Consider the following 26,974-nt stretch of genomic DNA (forward strand, 5'->3'; position numbering starts at 1 on the left):
GAGTGCTGCGCCCGGGGGGCACTGGGTGGCTTGGCTGACAGGCTCTTGTCTCCCTGTAGATCAAGATGGCGTGGAGCCCAGCGCCAACTCCGTGGCCGTTGCTAACCTGCTCAGGGCAGCCTGTTACTCTGGCAATATGGAGTGGGTGGAGAAAGCTGGGCAGATCCTGGCTGCCTTCTCGGAGAGGCTGCTGAAGATCCCTGTGGCCCTGCCAGAGATGGCCCGAGCCACTGTGGCCTTTCACCGCACTCTCAAACAGGTAGGGAGTTTGGCCAGTGGATCTGTGTGGTCAGAGACTCACCTGCTGCTCCCCCGGCACATCCTGCTCGGTCCTAGCGTAGAGACCCCTCCCTCATATGTTGGGGGCGCCGGCGGATCTGAGAGAGGGGATGGCGGGTGTCTGTGCGAGTTTGCTCTTGCCCATAGGCACATGTCCTTGTGTCTGGGTGTGCATCTGGATTTGTGTGTGTGTGTATGCACGGTTGTGTGTATTTGTGCATATGTGTGCGCTTGGGTATCCATGGGCCTGTGTGTTTGGGCACGAACGCCTGCACATGTGTGCCTCTGTATCTGGTGGTTTTGCGGTGTGCGTTTGTGCATGTGCATGCCCGAGTGTTCCTGTGCACGTGTGTGTATTTGGGAGGGGAGATGCCGGAACGGAGATAGCCCTCTTTGGAGCGCTGTCCCAGTCCTGGTGTATGGCAGAGTCAGATGAAAGCGCTCCGGGTGGGTGGTGAGAACATGCCTGTCATCCTTGTCCTTAACCGGCTTTAGGATCGAATGCAGGTCATGGGCAGATCAGGGGCAGCGTCCCTCCCTCCTGCTTTCCCTTGCTTTAATTGTGTCTCTGTGCTGCTGAGTTGCTTTGTTCCACGCCAGCTCTTACAAGGGAGAATCCCGCAGTGCTGGGAAGTGACAGCACAAGGCAGAGGGGCTGAGCTCTGCCCGGACTTGGCTTGTGAAGGGCTGGCTGTGTGTCTGGGCCCATTGTTCCTGCCCTCTTCCAGGCGATTTCTGGGCACTGCTGCCCTGTGGAGTGGTTAGGATTCGGGAGGATGGCTGGGTTTGAAGCCCCGCTAGAGGAGTATTACCCATGCACTGTGCCGTCTGTCTGCAGATTCCAGAGCACCATACAAGCAGTTGTGAAATCCCACTGCTCCCACGCAAGGGACCACCATCCCCAGTCCACAGCAGGGGAACATTGAGTCCCAGAGTGGTGAAGTCACCACAAACCAGGAATCCTACCCTCTAAACACGAGCCAGGCTTCCTCTCTTCAGTTATGCAGCCTACGTACCGAGCCCCTCTGTGCAGACGGGTCCTTAGGCATCCCTCTCCACTCTGTCAGATCGCCACGGGTGAGGGAGGGCAGCGTCTGAATGGCTGGGGGCTTGTGCGAGAAGCTGTGCAGGCTTAGTCTGAATTGCTGGTGCCCTTCTTGCGCTGGGCCGGCTGGGTGGCGAGGCGGCCACTCCCCGGCGGAGGCACGTTGGTTTGTGGCTGGTGGCATGTGCCCTGGGGAAGGGATGGGGTTCTCTGCCTGGCAGCTCCTGTGGGGATATTAGGGTGTATAGGGCTGTAGGACATACCCTTGCATCCCGCAGAGAGCCCCCGGGGAGGGAGGGGAGAGAGAGCAGTGCCCTTCGGAGCCCCTAGCTGGCTGGAGCGTGTGTGCAGCCACTGGCCACGGCTTCCCCATTCGGGAACAGCTGGTGGCAATTCTGCTGTGTGTATCCCCAGGAGTCGGATTAGGCTGGTACCGTAAGTGACTGACATGGGGTGACTCTGAAATCGCCCCGTGACCATTCCATGAACTCCTGTGCTTCTCCACCTGTTTCTGGTTGGTTTGGTCCTTTGCAGGCTTTCTACTCTCTGCCTGCGGGCAGACTAGATGGGTGAGAGGGGTGGGGTGAGGCGGAGATGAATGAATCACAAGGATGAGCGAGCCCATAGCACGGGGATCCCAAAATGCTGCTTACCGCAGGGGAAGGAAAGGGTCATTTCCCCATCACTGACATGCAGCCACCTCTGGGGTACCACACGACAGCAGGGAGACAGCACTCAGCAGCACTACAAAGCAGTTTGGGACAGGAAGTGAAGAACAATTGAAACAGCATGAATCCAGTCACCGACTTAGATGCCTTCCTCTCGCCACAGTTCCTTGTGGCCCTCTGCTTTCTGATACGTAGGCCTCACCTAGACCTGCCCCTTGCCATGGCCAGTCTGATACCCCTTGGTCTCTGATACCCCCTTCCTGCCCTTCCCCTCCCCGGTCTGCCTCTCCCCTGGTTTCTGTCATACCCCCTGCCCGCCCCTCCCCTCCCCGGTCTGCCTCTCCCCCGGTTCTGTCATACCCCCGTCCCGCCCCTCCCCTCCCCTGGTCTGCCTCTCCCCCTGGTTCTGTCATACCCCCGTCCCGCCCCTCCCCGGTCTGCCTCTCCCCTGGTTCTGTCATACCCCCTGCCCACCACTCCCCTCCCCTGGTCTCTCTGATACCCTGCCCTCCCCTCACCCGTCCTCTCCCTGAGATCTCTGACAAGGGGCAGGGCAGACAGGTGGGCTAGCTAGGAAGCAGAAGACCCTGTGGTGGTGCTGAGGGCTGGGTGAGGGCTGAGCATTGCTATCCAGGACGTTCCTTCCAAAGGGCAGAGCAGGCTGCTGAGCTCTGATATGCTCGTGTCATGCCCCAGGTTAGTGTGCAGGAGACTCCTCCTTGCTGAGCAGGCTGAAAGCAGAGAGCGCATGCCTGTGTACACGGGCATCAAGTCAGTCTTGGCTGACCCCAGCCCCAGTCTGTCTGCCACCCCTGCTTGGCTCGTTTGTAATGCTTAGAAGAACCTGGGGCTGCTAATTCACTGTAGGGAGAGAGCCTTCTCCCGCAGCCGCAGGGTGGGAGCAGGGGGAGCCGGCGCTCGTGGGTCCACACTGACCCGGCAGCAAGCACACAGGAGAGGCGAGCAAAAGGCAGAGTCACTCGCTCCAGGGTATCCTGCCTTTCTTAATGACAGTGCCTTGGATTCCTGCCTGCTCTGTGCAGATGTAGTTCAATGCCCAGCCTTGGGCTACTTCCCCCAGTCAGCCTGTTCTTACTGGTTCCCTACCACAGCCCGCTCGCAGAGCTGGTTTAAGGCCCTTCAGGGCAGGAGCGGGGTTACTGCCCCACTACAGGCAGATGAAATTCAGTGTTGATAAATGCAGAGTAATGCACTTTGGAAAACATAATCCCAACTATCCATAGAAAATGATGGGGTCTAAATTAGCTGTTGCCACTCACAAAAGAGATCTTGGAGTCATTGTGGATAGTTCTCCGAAAACATCCACTCAGCGGGCAGGGCCGTCAGAAAAGCAAACAGAATGTTGGGAATCATTAGGACAGGGATAAATAATAAGACAGAAGATATCATGTTGCCTCTGTATAAATCCATGGTACGCCCACATCTTGAATATTGCATGCAGGTGTGGTTGCCCCATCTCAAAAAAGATATATTGGAATTGGAAAAGGTTCAGAAAAGGGCAACAAAAATGATTAGGGATATGGAACAGCTTCCATGTGAGGAGAGATTAATAAGTGGGATTTTTCAGCTTGGAAAAAGAGACAACTAAAGGGGATATGATAAAGGTCTTTAAAATCATGACTGGTGTGGAGAAAGTAAATAAGGAAGTGTTGTTTACTCCTTCTCATAACACAAGAACAAGGGGCCATCAAAAGAAGTTAATAGGCAGCAGGTTTAAAACAAACAAAAGGAAGTATTTCTTCACACAATGCACAGTCAACCGGTGGAACTCCTTGCCAGAGGATGTTGTGAAGGCAAAGACACTAACAGAGTTCAAAAAAGAACAAGATAAATTCATGGAGGATAGGTCCATCAATGGCTATTAGCCAGGATGGGCAGGGATGGTGTCCCTAGCGTCTGTTTGCCAGAACCTGGGAATGGGCGACAGGGGATGGATCACTTGATGATTACCTGTTCTGTTCATTTCCCTTGGAGCACCTGGCATTGGCCACTGTTGGTAGACAGGATACTGGGTTAGATGGACTTTTGGTCTGACCCAGTATGGCTGTTCTTATGTTATTTTCTCCCATCTCCATCTGGCCTGCACACCCTACCCCACCTTACGGTGTGATCCTGCCTGGCTAAGCCAAGCCAATGCTAGCATGTGGGAACCCAAGGTTCAGCTTTGAGCAGGGGGTTGGACTAGATGACCTCCTGAGGTCCCTTCCAACCCTGAGATTCTATGATTCTGTGTTGATGATTCAGTAGTGGATGCCGTCCCCTTGAGTCAATACTGAACCAGTGTCCCCACAGCCCCAGGCTAAGAGGCTCTTTGCTACTGAGGGTGCTGTCTGTCAGGTGAGACGTACAATGGGAGCCCTGATCTCTTGTGCTCAGTGATGCCCCCAGGGCTCTTTGTGGGTGGTGGCTCCAGTTTCCTGGCCAGATTCTATCTTGGAATTATATTCTGTGACCCAGATTCCTCCTGCAGGTTCAGTTGAACGAGATGTTTTTCGTGGCTGGCCCGAAATGTTTGCGGTAGCCTTGCTGAGTGATGTTAAACAGCTGCTTCGGTCCGCCCCCAAAGTGGCTGCATTTCAGTGGTGGGGGAAGCGATCCCTGAATAGTTTGTCTGTTGGTTCCTAGGCGAAGCGCTTTGGGATCCTGTGAGTGAGAGGGAAGAGCCAGTGGAGCAGATCTGCAGCTGGTGTAAACAGACTTGGGGAGCCAGCCTGACGTGGGTGGGCTTAACAGTCTGGTTCCATTTACCTTGGCATTCCTTTCTCTGCGGACAGGTTGTTATCTGCGGCGCCCCAGAAGGAGAAGATACTAAAGATCTGCTCCGCTGTGTCCACTCCGTCTTCGCTCCAAACAAGGTACCCTCTCCACAACCTGCCAGACAGCCTCCGGGCACACAGGCTGGTTCTGCTTCCCGCCTCTCTTCACACCTGGTGCTGGCTCTCTGCAGCCTGCTGGATTCCTGATGCTCTTTCTCCCCCACCCACTCTTCTCCCCCCTCCATCCCTGCCTCTCTTTTAAAGGGGTGCCCTACTTTCCCCACACTCCCTCCAGCTGCTGTGCCTTGTTTATCAGCTTGGGAGGCAGGGACCATGAATACCACTCCCCGGGCGCCTCTCCTGACACAGAGAAATGGCCGCAGAGGCTCTTTCTGTCAGCCCGTTCCCGGGAAATGAATTGTTACAATGCAGCGTGTGTGTTTACACGGGGCTCCCAGAGAGAGACACTTGTTCCAGGGCGGACGTACCCGGCCCGGCTGTCAGCACTGAATTGCACATGTATCTAGGTTACTGAACTCAGCAACACAACTTCGGCCTGGAAATGCAACATCTTCGCTCCCAGCCCAACGCCCTCAACTGGAACCCTGCAAACTCCCCCAGAAGCTCCTCTGATCCCTCAGTTCCTGTGCCAGGAACCCCCCTTTCCCCCGAGCCTAATGTCCTCTTCCAGCCATTCGAATCCCCAAACCTCCCTTAGATCCTCCCTCAGCCCCAGCCCCTGAGACCAAGATCCATGCATCCACTCTAAGGTCCAGGCATTCCCATGAGCCCAGTGCTGCCCCCGTTTTCCTCGCCCCCAAGTGCCCTGTGCTGTCCATGCTATGGGCTGAGGGCAGTCAGCTCTGCGCGGAGCAGTTGCCTTGGGCAGGGGGTTTGTCATTCACTCACATGTTGGCTGCAATCCCTTTAGATGTTAAACAAGCCCCTGGCGCGCGGCTGTTCCTTGCAGTTAGCAGTGACTGTATTTTAAGGCATTCCCCTGTGGAGGGTGAGCACGAGGTGTAACATCTTCCCATCGTTCACCTCCTGTTCTGCTCTCCCAGTGGAACGGAATTGATCCGTCACTCCTGATTAGGGCTGTGTGGCTCTGTCGGCCCCGGCGTGGCTGGGAAGGAGCACTGAGCACCCCGGCTGGGGGCTGGAGGAGCCGCAGCGTTGCTGCCTGGGGATGGGAGTGGAGCTGTCGGATTGCTATGGAAGAGGCAGAAATCCCTCCGAACAGCATGACAGCTGGACCCCGTGGCAGCTGTCACATTCAGCTGGCAGTGTCTCTGCCCCTTTGATTGACAGCTTGCTTACTTGGTAACATGTCAAGCTGAACGAAACAGGGCAGAAGAGAAGGGACGGGGTCAGTGCCAAAGGAGAAGAAAGTTTGTAGCTGTGAACAGCTGGACTGGGTTCATCTCTGACAGCAGCAGTTCAGAGCCCTAATGCCAGGAGTCACACGCCCTGCCGCACGCCGGAGCGCTAGTGCCAGGAGTCGCATGCCCAGCCACACGCCAGAGCACTAGTGCCAGGAGTCGCATGCCCAGCCACACGCCGGAGCACTAGTGCCAGGAGTCACACGCCCTGCTGCACGCCGGAGCACTAGTGCCAGGAGTCACACGCCCTGCTGCACGCCGGAGCACTAGTGCCAGGAGTCACACGCCCAACTGCACGCCAGAGCACTAGTGCCAGGAGTCACACGCCCAGCCGCACACTGGAGCACTAGTGCCAGGAGTCACACGCCCAGCCGCACACCGGAACACTACTGCCAGGAGTCACACGCTGGAGCACTAGTGCCAGGAGTCACACGCCCATCTGGATTCCAGAATGCTAGTGCCAGGAGTCGCATGCCCGGCCACATGCCGAAGTGCTAGTGCCAGGAGTCGCACACCAGAGCAGTAGTGCCAGGAGTTGCACGCCCAGCCCCACGCCGGTGCACTAGTGCCAGGTGTTGCACATCCAGTTGCATGCCTGAGCAGGAGTCACACGCCCAGCCGCACGCCAGAGCGTGCACAGGAGCACAGGAAGTGGGGAGGTGTAATGAAGGGAACGTGGCTCCTGGTTGCCCAGAGCCTGTTCTCCTGCTGGCTCCAGCATCTCTCTGGTGTTGGCTTCATGACAGGCTGTCTTGTCCCATGGCTCCAGTGTGCCCTGGGCCAGTCCTTGTTCTGCTTGCGGGGTCTCTTTCCGTTCCAGCTTTATTCCTCCCCCTCTCCCTTGGAAGGATTAAAGCCAGTGACCCACTTTGCCGGAATTGAACGTACTGTGTTGGCAGCGGGAGGCTGAGTCCTCTGGTGCCACTGTTAATAAATTACTCCCTGTTCAACAGCTGTGCCAGCCTTTGTTCTCTGCAACCTGAGCAGGTTCTGCAAGGGAGACTCGGACGACAAACCGACCGGGGAGCGCGAGCAAATCAAATGGCAAGGAAATTCACTTCCTTTCTAGCTGTTTAATTCAATTGCCTCCAACTGCAGCATGGAGCTTTGGAAGCCAAAGCCCAGCTGTTCAAGACATTCACTCCAGCACTGCGGAGATAGGTGAGGGAATATCTCTTGCTCCTCTTGGTACAGGGCGATGGAAGCTCCCTAAAAGTGGGAGGCCACCTGTGCCTGAACTATGGCCCCACCTGCCCTACCCCTGGCCCCAAGGCCCTGCCCCATGCCACCCCTTCCCTCTGAGGCCCAGCCTCCACGCCGCCCCTGCTCCCATGCCGCCTCTTCCCCCCAAGTCCCTGGCCCCCGCTCGCTCCTCTCCACCCGTTCCAGTGCCCCTGCCTCTGGGTTTGCCTTCCCCACAGTACCAGGCAGGAAAGAGCAGGAGGAACATTGGTCCCTTGAATGGGTTTCACGTCAGAGCCTGGACTTGTGGAGATAGTTAACATACCAAAGTGCGGGCTCCTTGGCAACCGCCCAAGCATTCCATGTTTGGCCTAGTCACTGGGGTTGTCAAAGGATTGTGGGCTGTGACCTCAAAGGATTGTGGGATTGGGAGCAGGGTAAGAAACCACAGCTGGTTTTTGGTTGATGAGTGGAGGAAGGTTGAGAATTTTTTGCCCAATTGTTTGTCGGCCACAACTATTAGTGCATGAAGAACCCAGCAGCCATCTCTGTTTTTAGGAGATTGGTTAGCAGAACCAGAGCAGGTGCCCTCCCCTGATCCTTTAACAACAGCTGTTGCTCTTGTGCTCCTGTTGATCTCCTGGGGCCTTCCCTTTTCCTGCCTTATAGAAAGGAGCCTGAGCAGGGTTGGATTTGGGTTATCCTCTTCGTGGTTCCATCCGACTCCGGTCCTGCCGATGGATATTGAATTAAACTACACGCTAGTGTTCTGTTGCATGGTTCCCATTTGGGTCCTAGTGACAATTGTGGCACTAAAAGGCTCCTTCCCTATCCCTCTAAATAAATGTTGCCTCTGACATGATGTGTTATTTCCCTGTTGTTGCATCACATCCCAGTCTCTAGAATCACTTTGCAGAATGCAGGAAGAAATAACTTGCTTTGGAGTCTTTCCATGTGTCTATAAAAGATTCCAGTAAAAAGAGCAGAGAAGCCCTGGAGACTGACTGACTGATAAACCGGAGATAAGGACAGCCTCAGCAGAGAGGGCTGTGCTTTGAAATGAACTTTCAGTGCTTTTTAGAACAGCAAGGTATGAGTTGCTAGTTCCTGAGCACAGCCAGTGAAGAGAACAATGGCATTGCTGAGATGCAAGCAGAGGAATGGGCAGCAGCCTTGTGTCACTCAGGATATAAACAGTGACATGTAGGAGAACACACAGGAAATGACAACAGCCTGTTGAACAGGAAGTGAACTGTGACATCATCAGGATGGGGTGCTGACTTGTCGATCACATCATTCGTAGCACTATGCAGAGGACGGAAACTCTTTCAGGAGGATTACAAGATTTTGAAATTTGGTTTAAGTTCTACTCAGAACAAAATGCAAAAATTTCAGAATTCTCCATGAAGAAAAGCTTCATTTCAGATCAGTCGAAACGTTTTGTTTCTATTTCTATTTGAATTTCATAATCTCTAATAAAATTAAAAATCAAAAAATTTTGAAGCAAAAAGTTATTCCTGGGTGGGTAAACAAAACTTTTTGTTTTGAGAACACTGAAACAGGATTCTTTGGTGTTGGCGGAACTTTTTTTCCCAGATTCTCCACAATGAAATTTCTATGAAATCAACATGATTTTGTGAAGTGTTTTGATTTTGATGGAACTTCATTTTCCAATGGAAAATGGTTCTGTCCAAGGTCTTCTGACTGCCAAGACTGGAACAGGATTCAAAAAAGAACTAGATAAGTTCATGGAGGATAGGTCCATCAATGGCTGTTAGCCAGCAAGGGCAGAGATGGTGTCCCTAGCGCAGGGGTCCCCAATGTGGTGCCCGTGGGCGCCATGGCACCCGCTGGGGCATCTATGTGCACCCGCCTACTGGCCGCCGGATAAGCAGACGCCAAAATGCCGCCGAGAAGCGGCAACGTCAAGAAGGGCTGCCGCCAAAATGCCGCCTCTTGATGACGCTGCTTTTTGGCGGCATTTCGGTGGCGACACTTCTCTGCGGCATTTAGGTGGCTGCTTGTCTGGCGGCCACAGTCCTCGGTCCGGCGCCCACCACACGGAAAAGGTTGGGGACCACTGCCCTAGCCTCTGTTTGCCAGAAGCTGGGAATGGGCGACAGGGGATGGATCACTTGATGATTCCCTGTTCTGTTCATTCCTCCTGAAGCACCTGGCATTGGCCACTGTCGGAAGACAGGATACTGGGCTAGATGGACCTTGGGTCTGACCCAGTCTGGCTATTTCTATTAGTTGGGGATGCAAGAGTGGCTCTTGTCAGTTTTCCATAGGCATGGGCCTAAACCAGAACCCTGGATTCCAACCTGCCTGAAGCTTGGGAAAATTTGGATCAGAACATCTCAAGTTACACAGACCAGGGTCCATGAAGGACTCTCCCAGTGCTGGTGTCTTCAGCAAGCAAGGTACCATGCCCTGCTCAGCCTATCTATAATGGACAGGATGTCAGAGGCCTGCACCCATCCTAGGTTGAAAGATCCTGTCTCGTCCACATGTAATTGACGCTGGCAAGGAGACAGAGCTGCTGCTGAACACAAGCACCTCCTGGATTGTCGTTGTAGGGCTTACCTGGTGCCATGCTGCCCCCTCACATTTTGGTAAAACGGGGCTGAAAGCAGAAGAATCGGAGCTGAAGTCTCTTGTGACTTGCTAGCTCGGGGCCGTGGCCAGAGCAGGAGCCAGGCACAGCGTCTCTTCTGCCACTGGAGGGAGAGAGGCAGCTCTGTCCTTGCTGCAGCTGAGAGGTTAAGTGCCGAGGAAACTCCAGGCAGGAGCCTGAAGAAAGATGCCTCCATGCTGCTGGGTCCCATGGATGTGACAGGGTTTGCTGCTGCTGGGGCTTTTGACACACTGTGCTGCTGAAAGGTGCCAGACTGTCAGCCCTAGGGCTGGCGTCCTCTGTGCCCAGAATCGAAGTGCAGGCAGCAGCATTCCAAGCTCCCCCATGCCATCCTGCCCATGTGCCTCTGGTGTGACCTGCAGAAACCCACCTCTGAGGACAAGAGAAATGCTGCTAACTCAGTCTCCATGGCCCCTGTGAGTCCCGGGTCACCACAGAAACTGGACTGAGATCATCAACTCATTTCCCAGCCACTTCCAGCCGGGGCTGGGTTCAGCAGAATGACTTGGCAGTGAAAGGCTCTGAGAGGTTTAATGATGGGATGTTACGCTGGCTGCAGGTTTCAGACTCAAGGGGCCTCTCTCTCCCCTGCCCACTGGAGGGGGACAGAGCGCCAGGTTACACTTGCACCTCAGGCCGTCTCTGGCCCCCATGCAAACGCTACCAAGGGGTGCAGTCCGTGCCCACTTCGCACCAGTGTCCGTGCCTGCCCAAGTGCAGGGCAAGGAGAACCAGCCCCAGGAGAGTTCCTGCAGGGAGGATTGAGCTAGTCCAGGGTACAGGCTTGCCGTGAAGTGGGAGCAGAGTCCCAGATTCATCCAGGGAGTGGGCTGGAGGGCTCCATTCTCCCCAGGGCAAGCAGGGAGCGTGAGCCCCGTGGAACCCCACTGGGGAGCATGGTCGAGTATGGGGAGGGCAAATCCAGAAGGGCTGGAACTGGGGCACCGCTGGCTGGGGGATTTCAGCGGGGCTTCTCCCTGGGATCCCTGGATGTGCTGGGCAGCGCTGCTGCCTCTCCTGCCTGCTTCCCGCCCTCTTTGTGCGGAGCCCGTTATGCGTCTTGGCAGTTAACTGGCACTTTTTCCCCATCTAAAGGAGAGGAGGGGCAAAGCCTTCCAGCCACACTGCTCAGTATTTGGACACGCTCAGACCCCAGGACCCCAGAGCAACTTTCCTGTCCAATGAGTCGCATGGCAGCCTGGGCCCAAACTGCCTTTTTCCCCCTCAGCAGGAGCGCTGCCAGCTTTTCTGGCGCCCTAGGTGGCAGAAGGTCCCGCCCCCAAAATGGCGCCCCTGACAGAGGCGGCAGAAGGTCCTGCCCCCAAAATACCGCCGACAACCGGGGCAGCCGAAGATCCGGCCGCCGCCCCCCAAATGTTAGTGCCGCGGTCGCCTAATGGATTGCGCTGGCCCTGCCCCTCAGGAGGCCGCTTGCCTGGAGCTCATCACAGGCGCCTCCGCCCTTTCCAGCCCCCTTCCCCCACTCTCCATTTCTCCACCCCTCTCTTGCTCTGGAGACGGCGGAGCTCTGGGGAGCAGCTGTGTCCGGAGTTTAAGAGACATCAGTGTGACGCCCCCGCTCACCCACCCATTGCTGGCAGGCTGCTGGGGGCTAGGCTCGGCTGCATTGATGTAATTAACTAGGTCGTTCCAGTAATTAATTCCTTGCAAACATCACAGCGAAATCCTTGCCCTAGTGAAAAAACAGCACCGAGATTGAGAGAGCTGGTGAATTTACATCGGCTACCAGTGTTGGGGGTCGGCGGGGGGACACCCGGGGCAAGGAAGCAGCCATTGCTCTGTGAGGAGGGTGTTCATTTAACCCTTTGCCGTGCTGAGCGGGGGTAGCAGGGACCCACGTCTGGAATCTCAGGCCTGTCATTTTATATGGTAACATTTCAGGGCAAGGTGCATGATAACCAGGGGTTAACAGCGATAGCATCCTTCATCCCATCTTTAGACCCTTCACCAACTGATGGAAGAAGTGGGGCCTGAAGGCTCACTTCTCCTCCCCTCCAAAGTGCAGCCCACTCTGGGGCAGAGCACGGCTTCTCTTTAGCAGCCTGGCGGCTTGGGAACAAGAAGTGAAGCAGAAACCTATACAACTTAGGCTATGGTTACACGAGAGAGTTTACAGCTTATCCCTCTTGGTTGTAGTGAGCTGGGAGTCATGCACCCTGTTCCTGACCTGCCGCCGATTCACTGTGACACTGGGCAGGTCATTTCCCTGCTTTGTGGCTGAGCTTCCCCCCCGGAGAATGTGGGTCCTTTACCCGCTGTGACGCTTGCTCTTAGAGTCACCCCCACTCCTGTAACACGCGTTGAGCTCAAAGGAAGCTGCGTCTGTGCAGTTCTTGCCGTTACTCTTCCAAGGGTCCCTGCATTCAGTAGGCCAGGGGGTCTCGGGCTGCCCCATGTGGTTGGGTGGCTAGTATTGTGCTCCCTGAAAGGGGTGGAGGAGCCCTTCATTGAAGTCTCCTCTGACTCTGAAGGTAGACTAGGCTTGTGGGGCTCTTGCTGATTGGCTAGAAGCGGGGAGTCCACCTTTTACCTGTGAGCTGCAGCCCTCCTTGCACTGACCCTCTGAGAACATGCCCTGGATTCGCCACTGCTCCGTGCCAGCAGGGGCTGGTGGACTGGGGAGGAAAGAGACCTTGGTGTTTTTCCTCCTAATCTTGCCCAGTGCTAGGGGCCGAGGGCAGTGTCCTGACGGTGGCAGGCAGATTTCAGTTACTGCCAGAGGCATGGCACGGGCCGGGGCCTGAGCCTGCTCCTGGGTTAATTCCCTGGCCTGCTAATGGCCTGCGGGGTAATTATGAAGGATTTCATTATCTCCTCTTCCACGGAGCGCGAGCGCACCAGCCCTGCTTTGTCCTGGCCCAGCCAGAGGACCTCAGGGAGGCTGCGAGAAAATGAATAATGAATATCAGATTGGATATGAATTGGTAATTAATCACTCCTGGAATTAATTCCAGACAAAGCCAGTGGGGCACTGGGGGGAGGCAGGAGGGGGGTGGGAGAGAAAGGATGCCCACCCTGCGCTGGAGCCAGAGACAGGGGAGGGGGCCCCGCCAGCCAGGGAGGGGGCAGCTAGCTCCAGGCCCCTGTGGAGGAGGTGGGAGCAGGCTGAATGGAAAGTGCCTGGGGAGAGAGAGATGGTCCGTAAGAGGGCAGCAGTGGCCGCTGTGTGATGAGGGGGCCTGCTGCCCAAATGGAGGGGAATGGGGCAGGACAGCTGTTGGGGTGAGAGAGGGAGTTTGGGCATGTCAGAGAGGACAGTGGGGGAGGCTAGCTGGGTCTGTGCAGAGCAGGCTGAGGCCTGGTGGGGAGGAGTCCGGGGCAAGCCCAGGGCTTTAGCAGAGGAGCTAGGAGAGGTGTGTGGGTCGCAGGGTTTGAGGCAGGCTCAGTGCGATGTGGGTGGGGCTGTGCTGGAGGGGTGCAGCGTGTGTCAGTGGGTGGGATTTTTGCCTGCCTCTGGCGTGCAAGGGGAGTTGGTAGGCGGTGGCTGGGGTGAGGAGCTGACGTGTGTTGTGTGGAAGCGCGAGTTGGGGTGATGTGTGCAGTGGTTGCTGCTCTAGGGTGTTGTATGTGAGTGCCGGGGAGCATTGGTATGATCTGTGCTGTGCCTGCTGCATTAGGGTGTGAGGGTTGTGTCAGTGGTTGTGTATATGTGTGTTTAAGAACAGATGTGATCCGTGATGGGGGTTGGGGTGTGCTATTGCTGGGGAGTGTGTGTGTGTTTAGGGGTTAGTGGTGGGATCGGTGTGATGGTTGTTGTGTGATGTGTACGGTTGTATTGGTGTGTGTCTGCGCTGAGGGGTGTGGGTATGATTTGTGTGGTGGTTGCCGGGTTAGAGCGGGAGGCGTGTGTTGGTGTCAGGTGTGTGTCTGCGCTCAGGGGTGTGGGTGTGATCTGTGTGGTGGTTGCTGGGTTAGGGTGGGAGGCGTGTGTTGGTGTCAGGTGTGTGTCTGCGCTCAAGGGTGTGGGTGTGATCTGTGTGGTGGTTGCTGGGTTAGGGTGGGAGGCGTGTGTTGGTATCAGGTGTGTGTCTGCGCTCAGGGGTGTGGGTGTGATCTGTGTGGTGGTTGCTGGGTTAGGGCGATAGGCGTGTGTTGGTGTCAGGAGTGTGTCTGTGCTGACTCCTGGGGTGCTGGGATGAGGTGCTTGCTGGGCAGACAGTGCAGGAACGCGGCCCTTTGCTGGCATCAGAGAACAGGCTGGCTGGGGAAAACATGCATCCTCCCGCCCCCTGGCAGCACGTGCTGGCCCACAGCAAATGAGCGGGTGAGTGACAGCAGAGCCAGGGCATTGCGTGAGAGCGCAGGCTCTGGTGGGGAAGGATGATCAGCATTTTGGCTTGAAAAGGGCCCAGGTACCATGTGAACCATGACGAAGGCTACGATTTTGTCATGGAGGTTGTGGAAGTCATGGAATCTGTGACTGCTAGAGACCTCCGTGACTTCAGCCCCCCACTGGTAGGCGCTGCAGGGTCCCCCGCCGCCCCTGATGGCTGGGAACTGTGCGGTACCCCTGCTGCCTGGAGCTGTGGGGGTACCCTGCAGCTCCCAGCAGCCACGGACGGGCAGCCAGGCAGTGGGAGGACGCCGCTGCTCTGAGCCTAGGTGGCAGGGGACCCTGGAGCTCCGAGCCCCCATGGGCAGTTGGGGGCCCCCGCAGCTCCCCATTTTGTCACGCATATTTCTATTGAAAGCCAGGGACAGGTCTTTATTGCCTGTGATCTGTCCATGACTTTTACTTAAAATATCCGTGACAAAGCCTTAGCTTGAGCCACGAGCCACCAGTGGCAGGGTTGTTGGACTGCTTGACAGCCTCCCGGTGTCATTGCATCCTGCACCAGCACTGCTCTGCCCCGGGCCCCCTGGCTTCGTCCCCCTCTGTCTGGCATGCTGGAAGATCTGTCTCCCTCTCTGGGCTCCATAGGTGGTGTCGTGGGAAAGGGAGTCAGTGCTGGACGTGCAGCCACTGGCCTGAGAGGGGGGCTCGGTTATTTAGCGTCTGCCCCACTTAGGAAATCGGCTCCTTGTCGAGTGTCGCAGGGATCTGAGGGGAGCGTTAACTCTCAGGCCGGCTTGGGTCTGTCGGCTCTGACTCCTGCCCGCAGGAAGCTGGCATGGCTTAAAAGAGATTAACGCTGTTTGAGCTCAATTAGAGAAGCGAGTTTGAAGCCTGCTGGGCAGCGGGGGTGTTGCCGCAGCGCTGTTGATCACAGTTTGTTCGTTGGGTAAACAGGACTTGGGTGGGTTTGCGGCAGAGTTAGTCACTGCCCCAGCACACGGCCCAGCACCACGATGGGCCCTGTGCGGCCGCTCCCAACCGGGAACTGACAGGGAGGGGTTGTGCAGCTACACATACGAATAAGCATTGAGCCCCCTGCCGGGCACCCCACCACCCCCTAGCGGTACCCCTCATTGCATGCCAGCGCTCCCTTGCACAATACCCCTCACTGCACACACAGCCCTGGGCGCTAGTGCCCCCTGCATGCCAACCCTGCCCAGGCACCCACACACAGAGCACACCGAGCCCCCAGGCGGTACCCCTCCCTGCACACCGAGCCCCCAGGCGGTACCCCTCCCTGCACACCGAGCCCTCAGGCGGTACCTCTCCCTGCACACCGAGCCCCCAGGCGGTACCCCTCCCTGCATGCCAACTCCCCTCCCTGCACACTGAGCCCTCAGGCGGTACCCCTCCCTGCACACCAAGCCCCCAGGCGGTACCCCTCACTGCATGCCAACTCCCATCACTGCACACTGAGCCTGCAGGCACCACCCCTCCCTGCACACTGAGCCCACAGGCAGTACCCCTCACTGCATGCCAGCTCCCATCACTGCACACTGAACCTCTCATGTGATACTCAGCAGTGCATGCCCAGCCCTCCTCAGGCCCTACCCATCACCACACCCTTCACCGAACGCTGAGCCCTTTCAATATACCGGCAGGGTGGCTTGAGTGGGAGTTGGCAGGGATCAGCACCTTCCAGGCTGGAGCCCTAAATTACCACAGATACAATGAGAGGAGAGTGACCTGCATTGAGGAGCTCTGGCCATATGCACCGATGCTCGCTCTGGTCAGGAGGGTGTCGTACGTTTGTGTTGCTAAGAGGGGAAAACGGGCATTTAGGCCTCAGGGGAGACATGCACAAGGGGAGGAGGGGTAGCAGGCTGGGTCAGGTAGGATATGCCATGTAGGGGGGGTGCAGGAAAGGGGGTAGAGCTAAAAATGGGGGCAGTTAGTGGTCCCACATTCTTCTGGCAGCATGGGTTGGTCTGTAGGGCCCAGGTCTCTGAAACAGAAGCATAGGACTGGAAGGGACCGCAAGAGTCATGTAGTCTAACCCCCTCCCAAGCTGCAGGCTTTGTTGTGTCTAAACCACCTGAGACAGGCGGCTCTCCAGCCTCCTTTTGAAAACCTCCAGTGAAGGCGTTTCCGTGACCTCCCTAGGCAGTCTGTGCCCTTGGCCTCCTGTTCTTACAGTTGGGAAGTTTTTCCTGAGATTTAATCTCAATCTGCTGTGCTGGAGTTTGAACCCATCGCCTCTTGTCCTGCCCCCTGTGGCAAGAGAGAACAATTTTTCTCCATCTTTTTGATGGCCGCCTTTCAAGTAGCTGGCATGTCCCCCCCATCTCCTCTCTTCCAAACTAAACATACCCAGTCCCTTCAGCCTTCGAAGAAGTCAGTAAATAGCAGCAGTGAAGGGTGTGGGGATGTGATCAAAGGGGCTGTGCTCAGTGAGACATACCCTAAGCTCTGTATCTGGTTCTCTTCGCCTTCTGTCCTCTCCTCTCCTAGCATGTATAGGCGCTAGGATGCAGTCAGCACTGGCACTTCCCGCGGTGGGCCAGGGGAGCTGACTGAGTCTTGACTGTGTTCTCCCTCTCACACCATCCCTGACCCTCTCCGTCTCTGTGTATCCCAGGTGCTGATGCTGGCGGACGGGGACAGCGCTGGATTCCTGTACCACCACTTGCCCTTCCTCTCCTCCCTGGAGAGGAAAGACGGAAAAGCCACTGCTTATCTCTGTGAAAACTTTGCCTGTTCCCTGCCCGTCACCTCCTCCCAGGAGCTGCGCAGGCTGCTGCTGCTGTGAGCTGTCACCCCGTGGCCTCGCCGTGCACCCTGCTGTCTTGGCAAAGGTGAAAGAAAATAGACTAACGAGAAAGTGGCGGCGACTGTGCACGGATGCAGCGCAGAACTCTGCAATAAAGTCACCTTTTGCCCAAGCCGCCTGCTGGATTGTTCTTAGTGAAACTGACAAGCAGTCCCAGCCATCCATCCCTGCTGGCTCCCCCCACCCATCCGTGAGCAGCTCTGTCTTCTGAGATGGTTTTAGCCCTTGTGTTTCTGTTGTAGCAGTGTCTTTCCTCCTCATCATCAGGAAGACTCACACGCCACAGTTCTCAAGAGCACTGCCCATTGGGGGCAGATTATGTTCCCGGCCTTCAAATCCCCAGGGACAGGTGCAGTCAGTTCTAATCTGAACCATGCAGTTGAGTCAAATATGAAGAGTCCACACGCAGTGGAATCTAATCATAACAGTGTCCAATCAGGTCGCTCCTTTTCTTATGTAGGTTTTGCAGCACCCCGGGAGGTGGCAGTGTCCCTGTTTATGGAAACTGAGGCACTGCGAGATTCATCTGCCCAGGTTACATAGGAAGAGCCCGGAATAGAACCCAGGAGTCCTGACTTCCCATCCCCCTACTTCAATGTTTCTCAACTGGTGGGTTGCGATCCCTGGGAGTGGAGTGGGTGTTGTGTAAGGCAATCCAGGGTGCTGGCGGGAGGAGGGGGCACTGGAAACTTTATTACAAATGAAAACAAAGAAAGTCTCACTCCCTGCACAGCCTCCCCTTTCAGTGTCAAGGATTCTCCGTCAGCCTCTCCAAACACACACGCACAAATCAATTAAACAGGCTTATTAGCACTGTTAGCATGAATACATTTTTACTCATACTTTGATCATAAATGCAAGGACGATCCCAACAATTTTTTACCTTAAATAAGGATCTGCCCTCTGAAAAGCCTGCGAAGCACTGCCCTCCTCTAGCCAGTGTCAAGGGCGATGCAGAGGAGTGTCTAGCTGTGAACAGTCGTGCGCAGCAGTGGCTAATTCCCGTGGGCCACAGGCAATGTGGTCTAATTCGGGGGTCCCTACACTTTTTTCCCTGTGGCCCACCTGTGCAGCTTCAATAGGCACTGCAGCCCGCTATTAACAACTGGGTCATTAGTAATTGTAATTATTACATACAGCTAAACTATAACACTGTAAATAAAGAATTCCCATGTTTCCTTTTCATTTTAATGTACACAGTTGTAAAGCTAGAAATCCCTAGCAATATGTACTCAAAGACAAGCTTGAAGGTCTTTGAAACCAAACAGTTCTAGTAAAGCTACACTTCAAAAAAACACACTGAGAGCAAAATGTGGTGTTCAAAGAGGGCAAACAATGTGGAACTGTACCATGTATAAAACTGAACAATAAGCAACACAACAATGTTAACAGAATTGTTAAAAAACAGTTATTTGTTGATTTTAAACTTTGAACCCTATATTGTGTTTTCAATATTTTTTAGTGTAAAATCTGATTTTAGTGATGTATAAGTAAAGACTGAACCGTACTCTCTACTAATTAGAAAAAAAATCAAATATTTTACATAAAAATATAAAATAATAGTTCTGCTATAACACACCAAGGTAACAGGTACTCAACCTGTCCGGTAAAAGAGAATCCAAACTTCAAGCATGCGTCATCGTATTTTCTTACCACTTCAGTTTTTTTTGGCTGGCCCATTTTGTGTCACTGTAGATGGTCCAGGACTTCCATCATCTTCTCCACCCGCGCATTCTTCTTGCTTCTGAAAAATAAATCCAGCCAGGTCAGATAGAAATACTGCTTGCCATTTTTTACAGTTGTAAGCGGCGGACTGTGTGGACATTGCTAGGTTATCTTGCAGTGAAATGCATCATTGTACTCATGAGAATTAAACTGGACATATTGCAGCTTGGGTTTTTATAAATAACTAAAGTTTTTTCTATATTCTGTCCAGCATATACAGCTCAAAACGTTTCCCTGCTATAGCTTTTACTCACATGAGTCACATGGAGTTAAAGATTTACTAAGAGCTTGACTGGAGAATACAGTTATGCTGGTGGACCATGTGGGACTGTGCTGCAACCCTCAGTTTGGGAACCCCGGGTCTAATTCGCTGTGTCATGGGGCATTTACTCATGTGCAGTGGGGTCTTTAAGAGTCAGTGGTGCAGCCTGCAGCGGCTGCTGGTTTTGGTCCAAGCAGATAGCTCCATTTCCCTCTTGCCACCAATGGGAACCAGCGTACGTATCTGGTTGGGGCTAATAGCATCCCTCAGTAAAACCCTGACTCCCCTGGGCTCAGAAAATTCAGCGTGGGTCACTTTAAACACATGCTCAAACCGTATAAGGTAGAAAATAGAAGCGTGGCTAATTGGGTACGTGGTGCCTGGGGCAGGAGCGGGCTGGGACACTGGCTCCCATTAAAAGCAAAGTCATTGTCAGGCCAGAGGAGATGTTTCCTTCAGTGCTGTGGAGGCTTCCTTGTGATCACGCCGGTGGTGCAGGCAGGCAGTTCATTCCCACCCCAAAGGCAGCTAGCAGAGCAGGCTGAGTGAGCAGACATGAAGCCAGGGAGGGTTCTTGGGGCAAGCCCTTCCCCTCTTGGGAGCTGCAGCTGTGTCGGGAAAGCCGGGGCTGAATTAGTCAGCACTCAGTCTTCCAGCTGTGGCACTGCTTGATCTCCCCTTTGTTTTTCCCTTCTCTGTAGCTCTCCCATTTGCTTTGTGTCTCCTACTCCTGTACCGGCTATATGCCTAATTATAGGAGCGATTTAGGGGCCTCCAATCGTCACCATGGAACAGGCTGTGGTGGAGGGATGCTACTCTAGTAATTAACCCTATTGGGCCTGACCTGCTACCTTTGTGCTAGCTGGTACCATAGGTACAGACACAGCCCAGTGATAGGGTTACTCATGGGAGCAAGGAACCCAACTAAGTGCAGCAGAATCAGGCCCACCGTAAGAGAATGAGGACCCGATACATTGGCTTGACCATCATCCTGTCAGCCCTGTTCTCGCCTGGGTGATACCAGACTCAGCTGCTTGCCCCGTGGACTCCCAGCTCAGCTCCTCAGGAGCATGTTCACCTATAACTGATGGCTGCACAGGAGGCAGAAAGGGGAGGGGGTGGGGGGCAGTGTGACATGGGAGAGAAGAGGCAATGACTCTGCTGGGAATGTGATGGATAGAGAGAGGTGCGGGGTCTCCGAACCCCGCTGCTGATCCTGGAAGGGAACTAGCGAATGACATTTCTGGACCCCATGGCAACAGCCTCACTCCCCGCCTAGCAGCTGTTTGCATTACATGCTGCAAACCTGGAGCTCAGCTGACCCTGGTGACTGAGCAATTTGCTTCGAGAAGTGCCAGTCAAAAGGAGATTAAAGCAGCCTGATGTGCCCCCACAAACTAACAGCCAGCAAGAGAGCCTGCAGCAGGTACCAGGCTGGGGGAACAGTGGGCAGTGCATCTAGTGTGGCTGCCGACTGGCCATTGCTACTGAAACTCTATTGCAATGAAACCAACATTTAGCACCTACAAACAGCTGCATAACACTTTACCTTTCCAAGGCGTGGATGGGGATGACACAGAGAAGCCAAGGCACAAAGAGGCCCAAATGGCTTCTCCCTGATCACACAGCAAAGCAGAATTGCTGAGTACCCATCCTGGGGTCAGTCTGTTAGTCCAAGGGTTTCACTCTGCAGACCTGTGTGTAGGAGATAGGCTGTTTTATTGACCTAGCTCCTCGCCACAGATCCCCTATGGGGCAGTTCTTGAAATGTTCCATTCTGTGAAGCACCAGGAGGGGCTGCTTGGACTATAACATCCATCCACTTGACTTTCAGTGCATTAGGCTGCCCCTCAGAGCCTTGAATCACCTAACTTCTAGGCATACTCCAACTTCCTAGAGAGACCTGGGAGGATTCATTATATGTGCCTATTTATTCCTCATTCTGATTGGTTGAAACCGTCCTATAAACACCAGGCTGTAGGTTATAAAAGCAGGCAACAGCTCACTGCTCCCTTTGCTCAGAAGCAGCGTTTTTGGAAGACAAGATGGTTGTCAGCCCTCAGAAGGAAGATTTACACAGTAGGGTGGGTGTTGTGCAGTGTAAAGGGGTCTCTTGTTGCCCCTCTCCTGGCTTTGTGAAATAGGGACAGCGGTCCTTTGGGATAGAAACATTGCCTTGCTCTTGAATCACAGTGAATGCTGGACTGAGGTTGAAATTCTAATAAGCCAACTTGCTTTCCCTGTCTTCTATTTACTGAGAATACACAGAGTTATACAGGTGAATGACATAAACAGGAGGCAACTGATGGATATTAACAGCGCTGTGTTACATGGGCAGTAGGAAGCGAAGCTGGGGTTTGGTGTAATAAGTCAGCGTGTATACAAGTAGCAGGCAGACATGCAGGTGAGCCAGTCCATATGCTATAGCAGAGGTTATTGGGTTCTGTAGTCTGCAGAATGTTATCATAGAGCAGAACTAATGCAGTTCTGTGTCATTGTTGTAGTTTCCTGCATGCTGTGCTATTGGGGAGGTAATAAGGAGGTCAGAGCTTGCTGTTTTAGTCTGCCTGAAACTATGCTATAGCTCAGTAATGCAATTGTATTGGAGTACTTGAGTCTCTTGGATGCTTTGCTGAGGGAGGGACAGTGGGGCCAGGTCTCAATGGAAAATGTTTTGGTTTTTTTCCCTATAGAAAATTTCAATGAAAATGGGGGGAGAAGGAATCATTTAATTGTTGCTTGGTTGGTTGTTTTTTTCAGAAAACTGCCTTTTTGACACACCCACAAAAAATAATCAAAACCCAAAAACTTTTGCTGAAAATGTTTGCTTTGATTATTTTTTGTGTGGGTGTATCACAAGTTTGAGTTTTCATTCAGAAATAGCACCATGCTGCTTTGAGAATTGCAGTCTGGGTGCCTCATGGCTCCATTTCTCTCTCCTGGCTGGGCCACATTGCCCATGGTGCACCACGGCCTCCCTTCTTGCTGAGCTGCTGCAGTGCATCATGGGAGTCCTGGCTGTGTTGCATCATGGAAGATGTAGTTCAGCTGGGGAGCATAGTACATAGAGGAGAAGCAGGTAAGGGGGAACATGAACTACAACTTCAATAAGACACAACTGTGGCATTTCTGAATCAAAGTTTTTCAGATTTTGGGTGTTTGGGGGTTTTTTTGATGAAAAGTTGAAAGTTCCATGGAAAACAGACACTGCTAGAGAAAAATTTATTTACTCAAAACCCCCAATTTTCCCATCACTAAAAGGTTTGACCAGCCCTAGGGGGTCTGATCTTGCTCCTGTTGAATGGGAAAACTTCCATAAACTCCAGTGCTGCAGAATCAATCCCTAGCAGAGGCAATGCAGTTGTGTCCCAGTGCTTGAGTCTCCCAGATGCTGTAGGTACCATGATGCAGTTCATGTGTCGGAGCAGATGGTTCCATGACATGGAGGAAGGAAGATACATGTTTCATCATCATGGCAGCCCTAGTTTCTGTGTTCATTTAAAGGCATTCATGTTATTTACTGCATGGAGATTAGAGAGAGAGTTTTTTTTTTAACAATCTCTTCTAGGCAGAATGGGGCATCTTTAATGACATGAGATTGCTTTAGTAGAATATAAACTTTGGTGCTCTCCCCTACCCCATTTCTGTTTGCAAACAGGGAAGCACAGTACTTTCAAAGTCTCTCTGATATTGTCAGGCTCCCTTTGAAATGCAGGCTGCTTCCTGCTTTCCTTTTCACCTCGACAAAAAGATGCTGTAATCTGGAAGCGTGAGTCGCAGGGGAAGCAAGAGTTTTGTACTGTACGTTGCCAATTGGTTGCGTGAAGAGCTTTCCAATGGAATATGCCAGGAATCAGGATTAACTGGCCAGGAGAAATGTCTTTGAAGTCAAGAAGGAATTTTGCACCTCATCTCGTGAGTACTTTTTACTGTCCTGGAAGAGGGAAAGAGAATAATAATAAAAAAAAGGTGAAATTGTTTTTGGGACTCTATCATAAGAATATAAAAACGGCCGTACTGGGTCAGACCAACGTTCCATCTAGCCCAGTATCCTGTCTTCCGACTGCGGTCAGTGCCAGATGGTTCAGAGGGAGTGAATAGGACAGGACAATTATCAAGTGATCCATGCCCTGTCATCCAGTCCCTATTTCTGGCAGTTAGAGGTGTAGGGACACCCAGTTGTGTCCCTGACCATCTTTGCTAATAGCCATTGATGGACCTATTCTCCATGAATTTATCTTATTTGTTTTTTAACCCAGTTATATGTTTGGCTTTCACAACATCCCCTTGCAGTGAGTTCCAGAGGTTGACTGTGTAGTCGTATACACAGGTTGTGTGAAGAAGGTACTTCCTTTTGTTTGGTTTCAACCTGCTGCCTATTAATTTCATCGCGTGACCCCCTGGTTCTTGTGTTATATGAAGGGGGTAAATAACAATTCCTCCTTCACTTTCTCCATACATTCATGACTTTATAAACCTCTATTAGATCCTCCCCTTAATTGTCTCTTTTCTAAGCTGAACAGTTCCAGTCTTTTTAATCTCTCCTTCTCTGGAAGCTGTTCCATACCCCTAATCATTTTTGTTGCCCTTCTCTGTACCTTTTCCAATTCTAATATATCTTTTTGGAGATGAGGTGACCAGAAATGCATGCACCATTCCAGGTGTGTCGTCATGCTATTTTCTGTTTTATTATCTATCCCTTTCCTAATGGCTCCTAATATTGTCCGCTTTTTTGACTGTTGCTGCGCATTGAGCAGATGTTATCAGAGAACTATCCACAATGACTCCAAGATCTTTCTTTCTTGAGTGGTAACAGCTTATTTAGATCCCCTCCTTTTGTATGTGTAGCGGGAATTGTTTCCCAATGTGCATTACTTTGCATTTATCGACACTGAATTTCATCTGCCATTTGGTTGCCCAGTTTTGTGAAATTCCTTTTGTCACGGAGTCCCCGGGCGATGCTCTGGAACTGCTCCCCACAAAGCCAGTCAGGACTTTGGGGAGCCTCCTCTCCCTCGGAGCAGACTGTCTTCAGGACAAGAAGCTCACGCGTCTTCACCTCCTGGGTCTCTCCTTGGAGCATTCAGCATATGCTCCTCCGTGTGCTTCCCACAGTGAGTCCACCCCGTTGGGGTCCTGGGGAAGCCAGAGGGTCCTACACGCACCCCCACTTCGCAGTCAGACGTGACTCTCAGCCAGCCAGTAAAACAGAGGTTTATTAGATGACAGGAACTCAGTCTAAAACAGAGCTTGTAGGTACAAAGAACCGGATCCCTCAGCCGGGTCCATCCTGGGGTCCCGTGAGCCAGACACCCCCATCTGCCCTCACTCCTAGTCCCCAGCTAGCTCCAAACTGTAACCCCCTCCAGCCCCTCCTTTCTGGCCTTTGTCTCTTTCCCCGGGCCAGGAGGTCACCTGATCTCTTTGTCTCCAACACCTTCAGTTGGCACCTTTGCAGAGGAGGGGCCCAGGCCATCAGTTGCTAGGAGACAGAGTGTTGGGCATTTATGTACACTGGCCCTTTGCTCTGCAGCAATCATACACCCTTATCCCACCACCTAGATACTTAAGAACTGCATAGGGGAAACTGAGGCACCCACACAGTATTCAGAGAAAACATTAAGAACATTCCCAGTTTGTCACACCTTTGTAACTCTTTGCACTCGGTTTTCACGTGTTGAGGCCAGGGCCTTTATGGTTCACTTACTCCAGGAGGTTAATGGTGGACCCTCTGGATTTGTGTGTGTGTTTTTCTCTTAACATTTAAATGTTTCCAGTGATTTGCTCTAGCCTGCACTGTCTTGTTGTTTTGAATCATTAGCATGTGGGGCCATGCAAAATGATTGCTCCCAGGAACTTCTGTTCCCATTGGACAGAAGGTCAAACCCTCCAACTTGGGGAAAGACCTGACTTTCACATCTGGCCCTTAGCTCTATCATGGGGTGACCCAGACCTTCGAATCTGAAAGCCCCCAAACTTCACAGCTGGCTCCTATGCGCCAAGATGACCTCCCTGATCTCACCTGAGTCCCCCCAAGCTTGGGCGGAGTTCAGGGCAAACACTGGATGCAAAGTTTGCCACTTGGGCTCCTCTCTAATTTACCTGACTTTCAAAAGCTATTACGGGAAAGGTCTTGAATCCCAAGCGTCTCCTTACAAAGGGAAGTTCATCAGGATGGCAGCATGACCAACTCTCATGATCATCACAAACCCTGAGATATTTGGTATTTTTCTCAAAGCCTAAGGTCCTGGAGTCTGGTGATTAGATGAGAATCTCTGCTTTCATGTAAAAAAGGTTTAGCCCTCATTGTTGTGGAGAAAAGCTGGAAAAGGTGACCTGAGTGACCCCTAGATGCCAAAGCCAGCAGGCCAGGAAAAAAAGCCCCCATTTGTTTATATTTTTAAGCCAATCTGATTTTTCAATACCTGGGTTTAGCAACAGTGGGACTGGGTGTCCACTTCTGGTTTCTCAGATCACGGAGGTTAGCGCTGGAAAAGACTCGTCAGGCAGGGATGCTGGAACAATTTGCATAGTGGGGGTGCTGAGAGCCATTGAACTAAACTGTAAACCCTGTATATAATGGAAACCACTTCAAGCCAGGGGTGTTGCAGCACCCCCTGCACCCATAGTTCCAGCACCTATGCTGTCAGGTTTGCTAATCCAGCCACTCTAGCTCCAGGCAAGAGCATTCCCTTCGGTATATTTACAAACACAAGGAAATGTCAATGCAGAAGGTGAACTGAACTCAACTTGAATTGGAAGGGTTGCAATACAAGGGCCCGGATGTTCACATGTTAATGTTTCTGGGGCAATGTTAACTTGGCCCCATTGTGTTCAGACAGATCCCAGAAACGTTGGTCGGTACACCACTGCTCTCTCTATGCACAGAATTAATGCCCCGGTGCCCAGCTCCAGCTCAGCGCCCCCTACCTGCCAACCCGGTGCAAACCAGAGTCAGTCAGGTGCCCTTCCACAACTGATCTGCCCCAGTGCGCATCCATTGTAGACAACACACTAGTGGCAATGGGGGAGAGTGCTGGGCATTCAGGATACCGTTCTGCCAATTGGTTGTTGAGAACCCTCTGATATGACCTACTGGCCAAACCAACTGAGTGTTTGGGGGTAGGGAGCAGAATCCTGGGGCTGGCTTTTCTCTCTGCAGGCTCTCAGCATGGTATAGTCCTTCCAACTTTGAGCAGCATCAGCACCTGACCCTGCCATCCCAAGGGTGTTTTGTGACGATGCCTGCCTGGAGCTGTTAGCTGGGAATGGAATAAATTCTCACCTCCAGGGCGGTGGCACCACTGGAGCCTGTCTGAGAGCGCTGCTCCCTTCTCCTTCGGCCCCCCCACCAGTCCCTGCTGCAGTGCAGAGCCTCTTATTTAAATTTTAATTGCTCATGCAGAGTTGAAAAGGAAGGAATGTAGGTTAAGACAGGAGACAATCCCCACTGCACCATGGCAAAACGCCTATTTAAAGGGCCAGGAGCTGAGTTGGGGAGGGTCTGTCATGCAAAAAGAGAACGGAGAGAAGACCAGAGTCTTCCCAGCACAGGCAGTGGATGGGAAAATCACAGAGACACCTGCTCAGTGAAGCTGAACATAAGTAAAACACCCTCCCCCCAAAATCGCAAATATCAATCTGCTTCAGCCCGTTCCTTTGGTCTCTGGGGATGCAGCCTCTTGCTGTAACACAACTGAAACTTTAAAAAGGCTTGGCTTCTTCCTGACAGATGAAGACATCAGCGTCAGCACCCGTAAGATTAATCCTTGAGCCAGACGCTACTGCAGGAACAGGGGGACTTTTCCCAGGCACAGTTGTTAAATTCACAGCCCTGAAATCCAGGGAGATCCCATAGGGAAGAGGTCTCAAACTTCATTGCGGTGCGA

The 26,974-nt window shown here is 53.0% G+C and overlaps 1 protein-coding gene and 1 long non-coding RNA gene across 5 annotated transcripts in view; both read left to right on the top strand.

Moving 5' to 3' along the window:
• SPATA20 (spermatogenesis associated 20) overlaps positions 1-17,210 on the top strand; it is a 33,481-nt gene extending 16,271 nt beyond the window's left edge. For all 4 annotated transcript variants that reach the window (XM_044982206.1, XM_044982208.1, XM_044982207.1 and 1 more), the window contains 3 exons: positions 60-259; positions 4,788-4,868; positions 16,907-17,210. In XM_044982206.1, coding sequence (XP_044838141.1) covers positions 60-259; positions 4,788-4,868; positions 16,907-17,077 — 452 coding nt within the window. In that variant the 3' untranslated portion in view covers positions 17,078-17,210. The remainder of the gene's footprint in view (positions 1-59; positions 260-4,787; positions 4,869-16,906) is intronic.
• Positions 17,211-21,069: 3,859 nt separating this feature from the next.
• The window catches only part of LOC123346294, a 51,793-nt gene continuing 45,888 nt past the window's right edge, over positions 21,070-26,974 (top strand). Inside the window, exon 1 of the long non-coding RNA XR_006572966.1 lies at positions 21,070-21,169. This is a non-coding gene — a long non-coding RNA (uncharacterized LOC123346294). The remainder of the gene's footprint in view (positions 21,170-26,974) is intronic.

Source organism: Mauremys mutica, chromosome 12 (genome assembly GCF_020497125.1).
Source record: "Mauremys mutica isolate MM-2020 ecotype Southern chromosome 12, ASM2049712v1, whole genome shotgun sequence".
Taxonomy (NCBI): Eukaryota; Metazoa; Chordata; order Testudines; family Geoemydidae; genus Mauremys; species Mauremys mutica.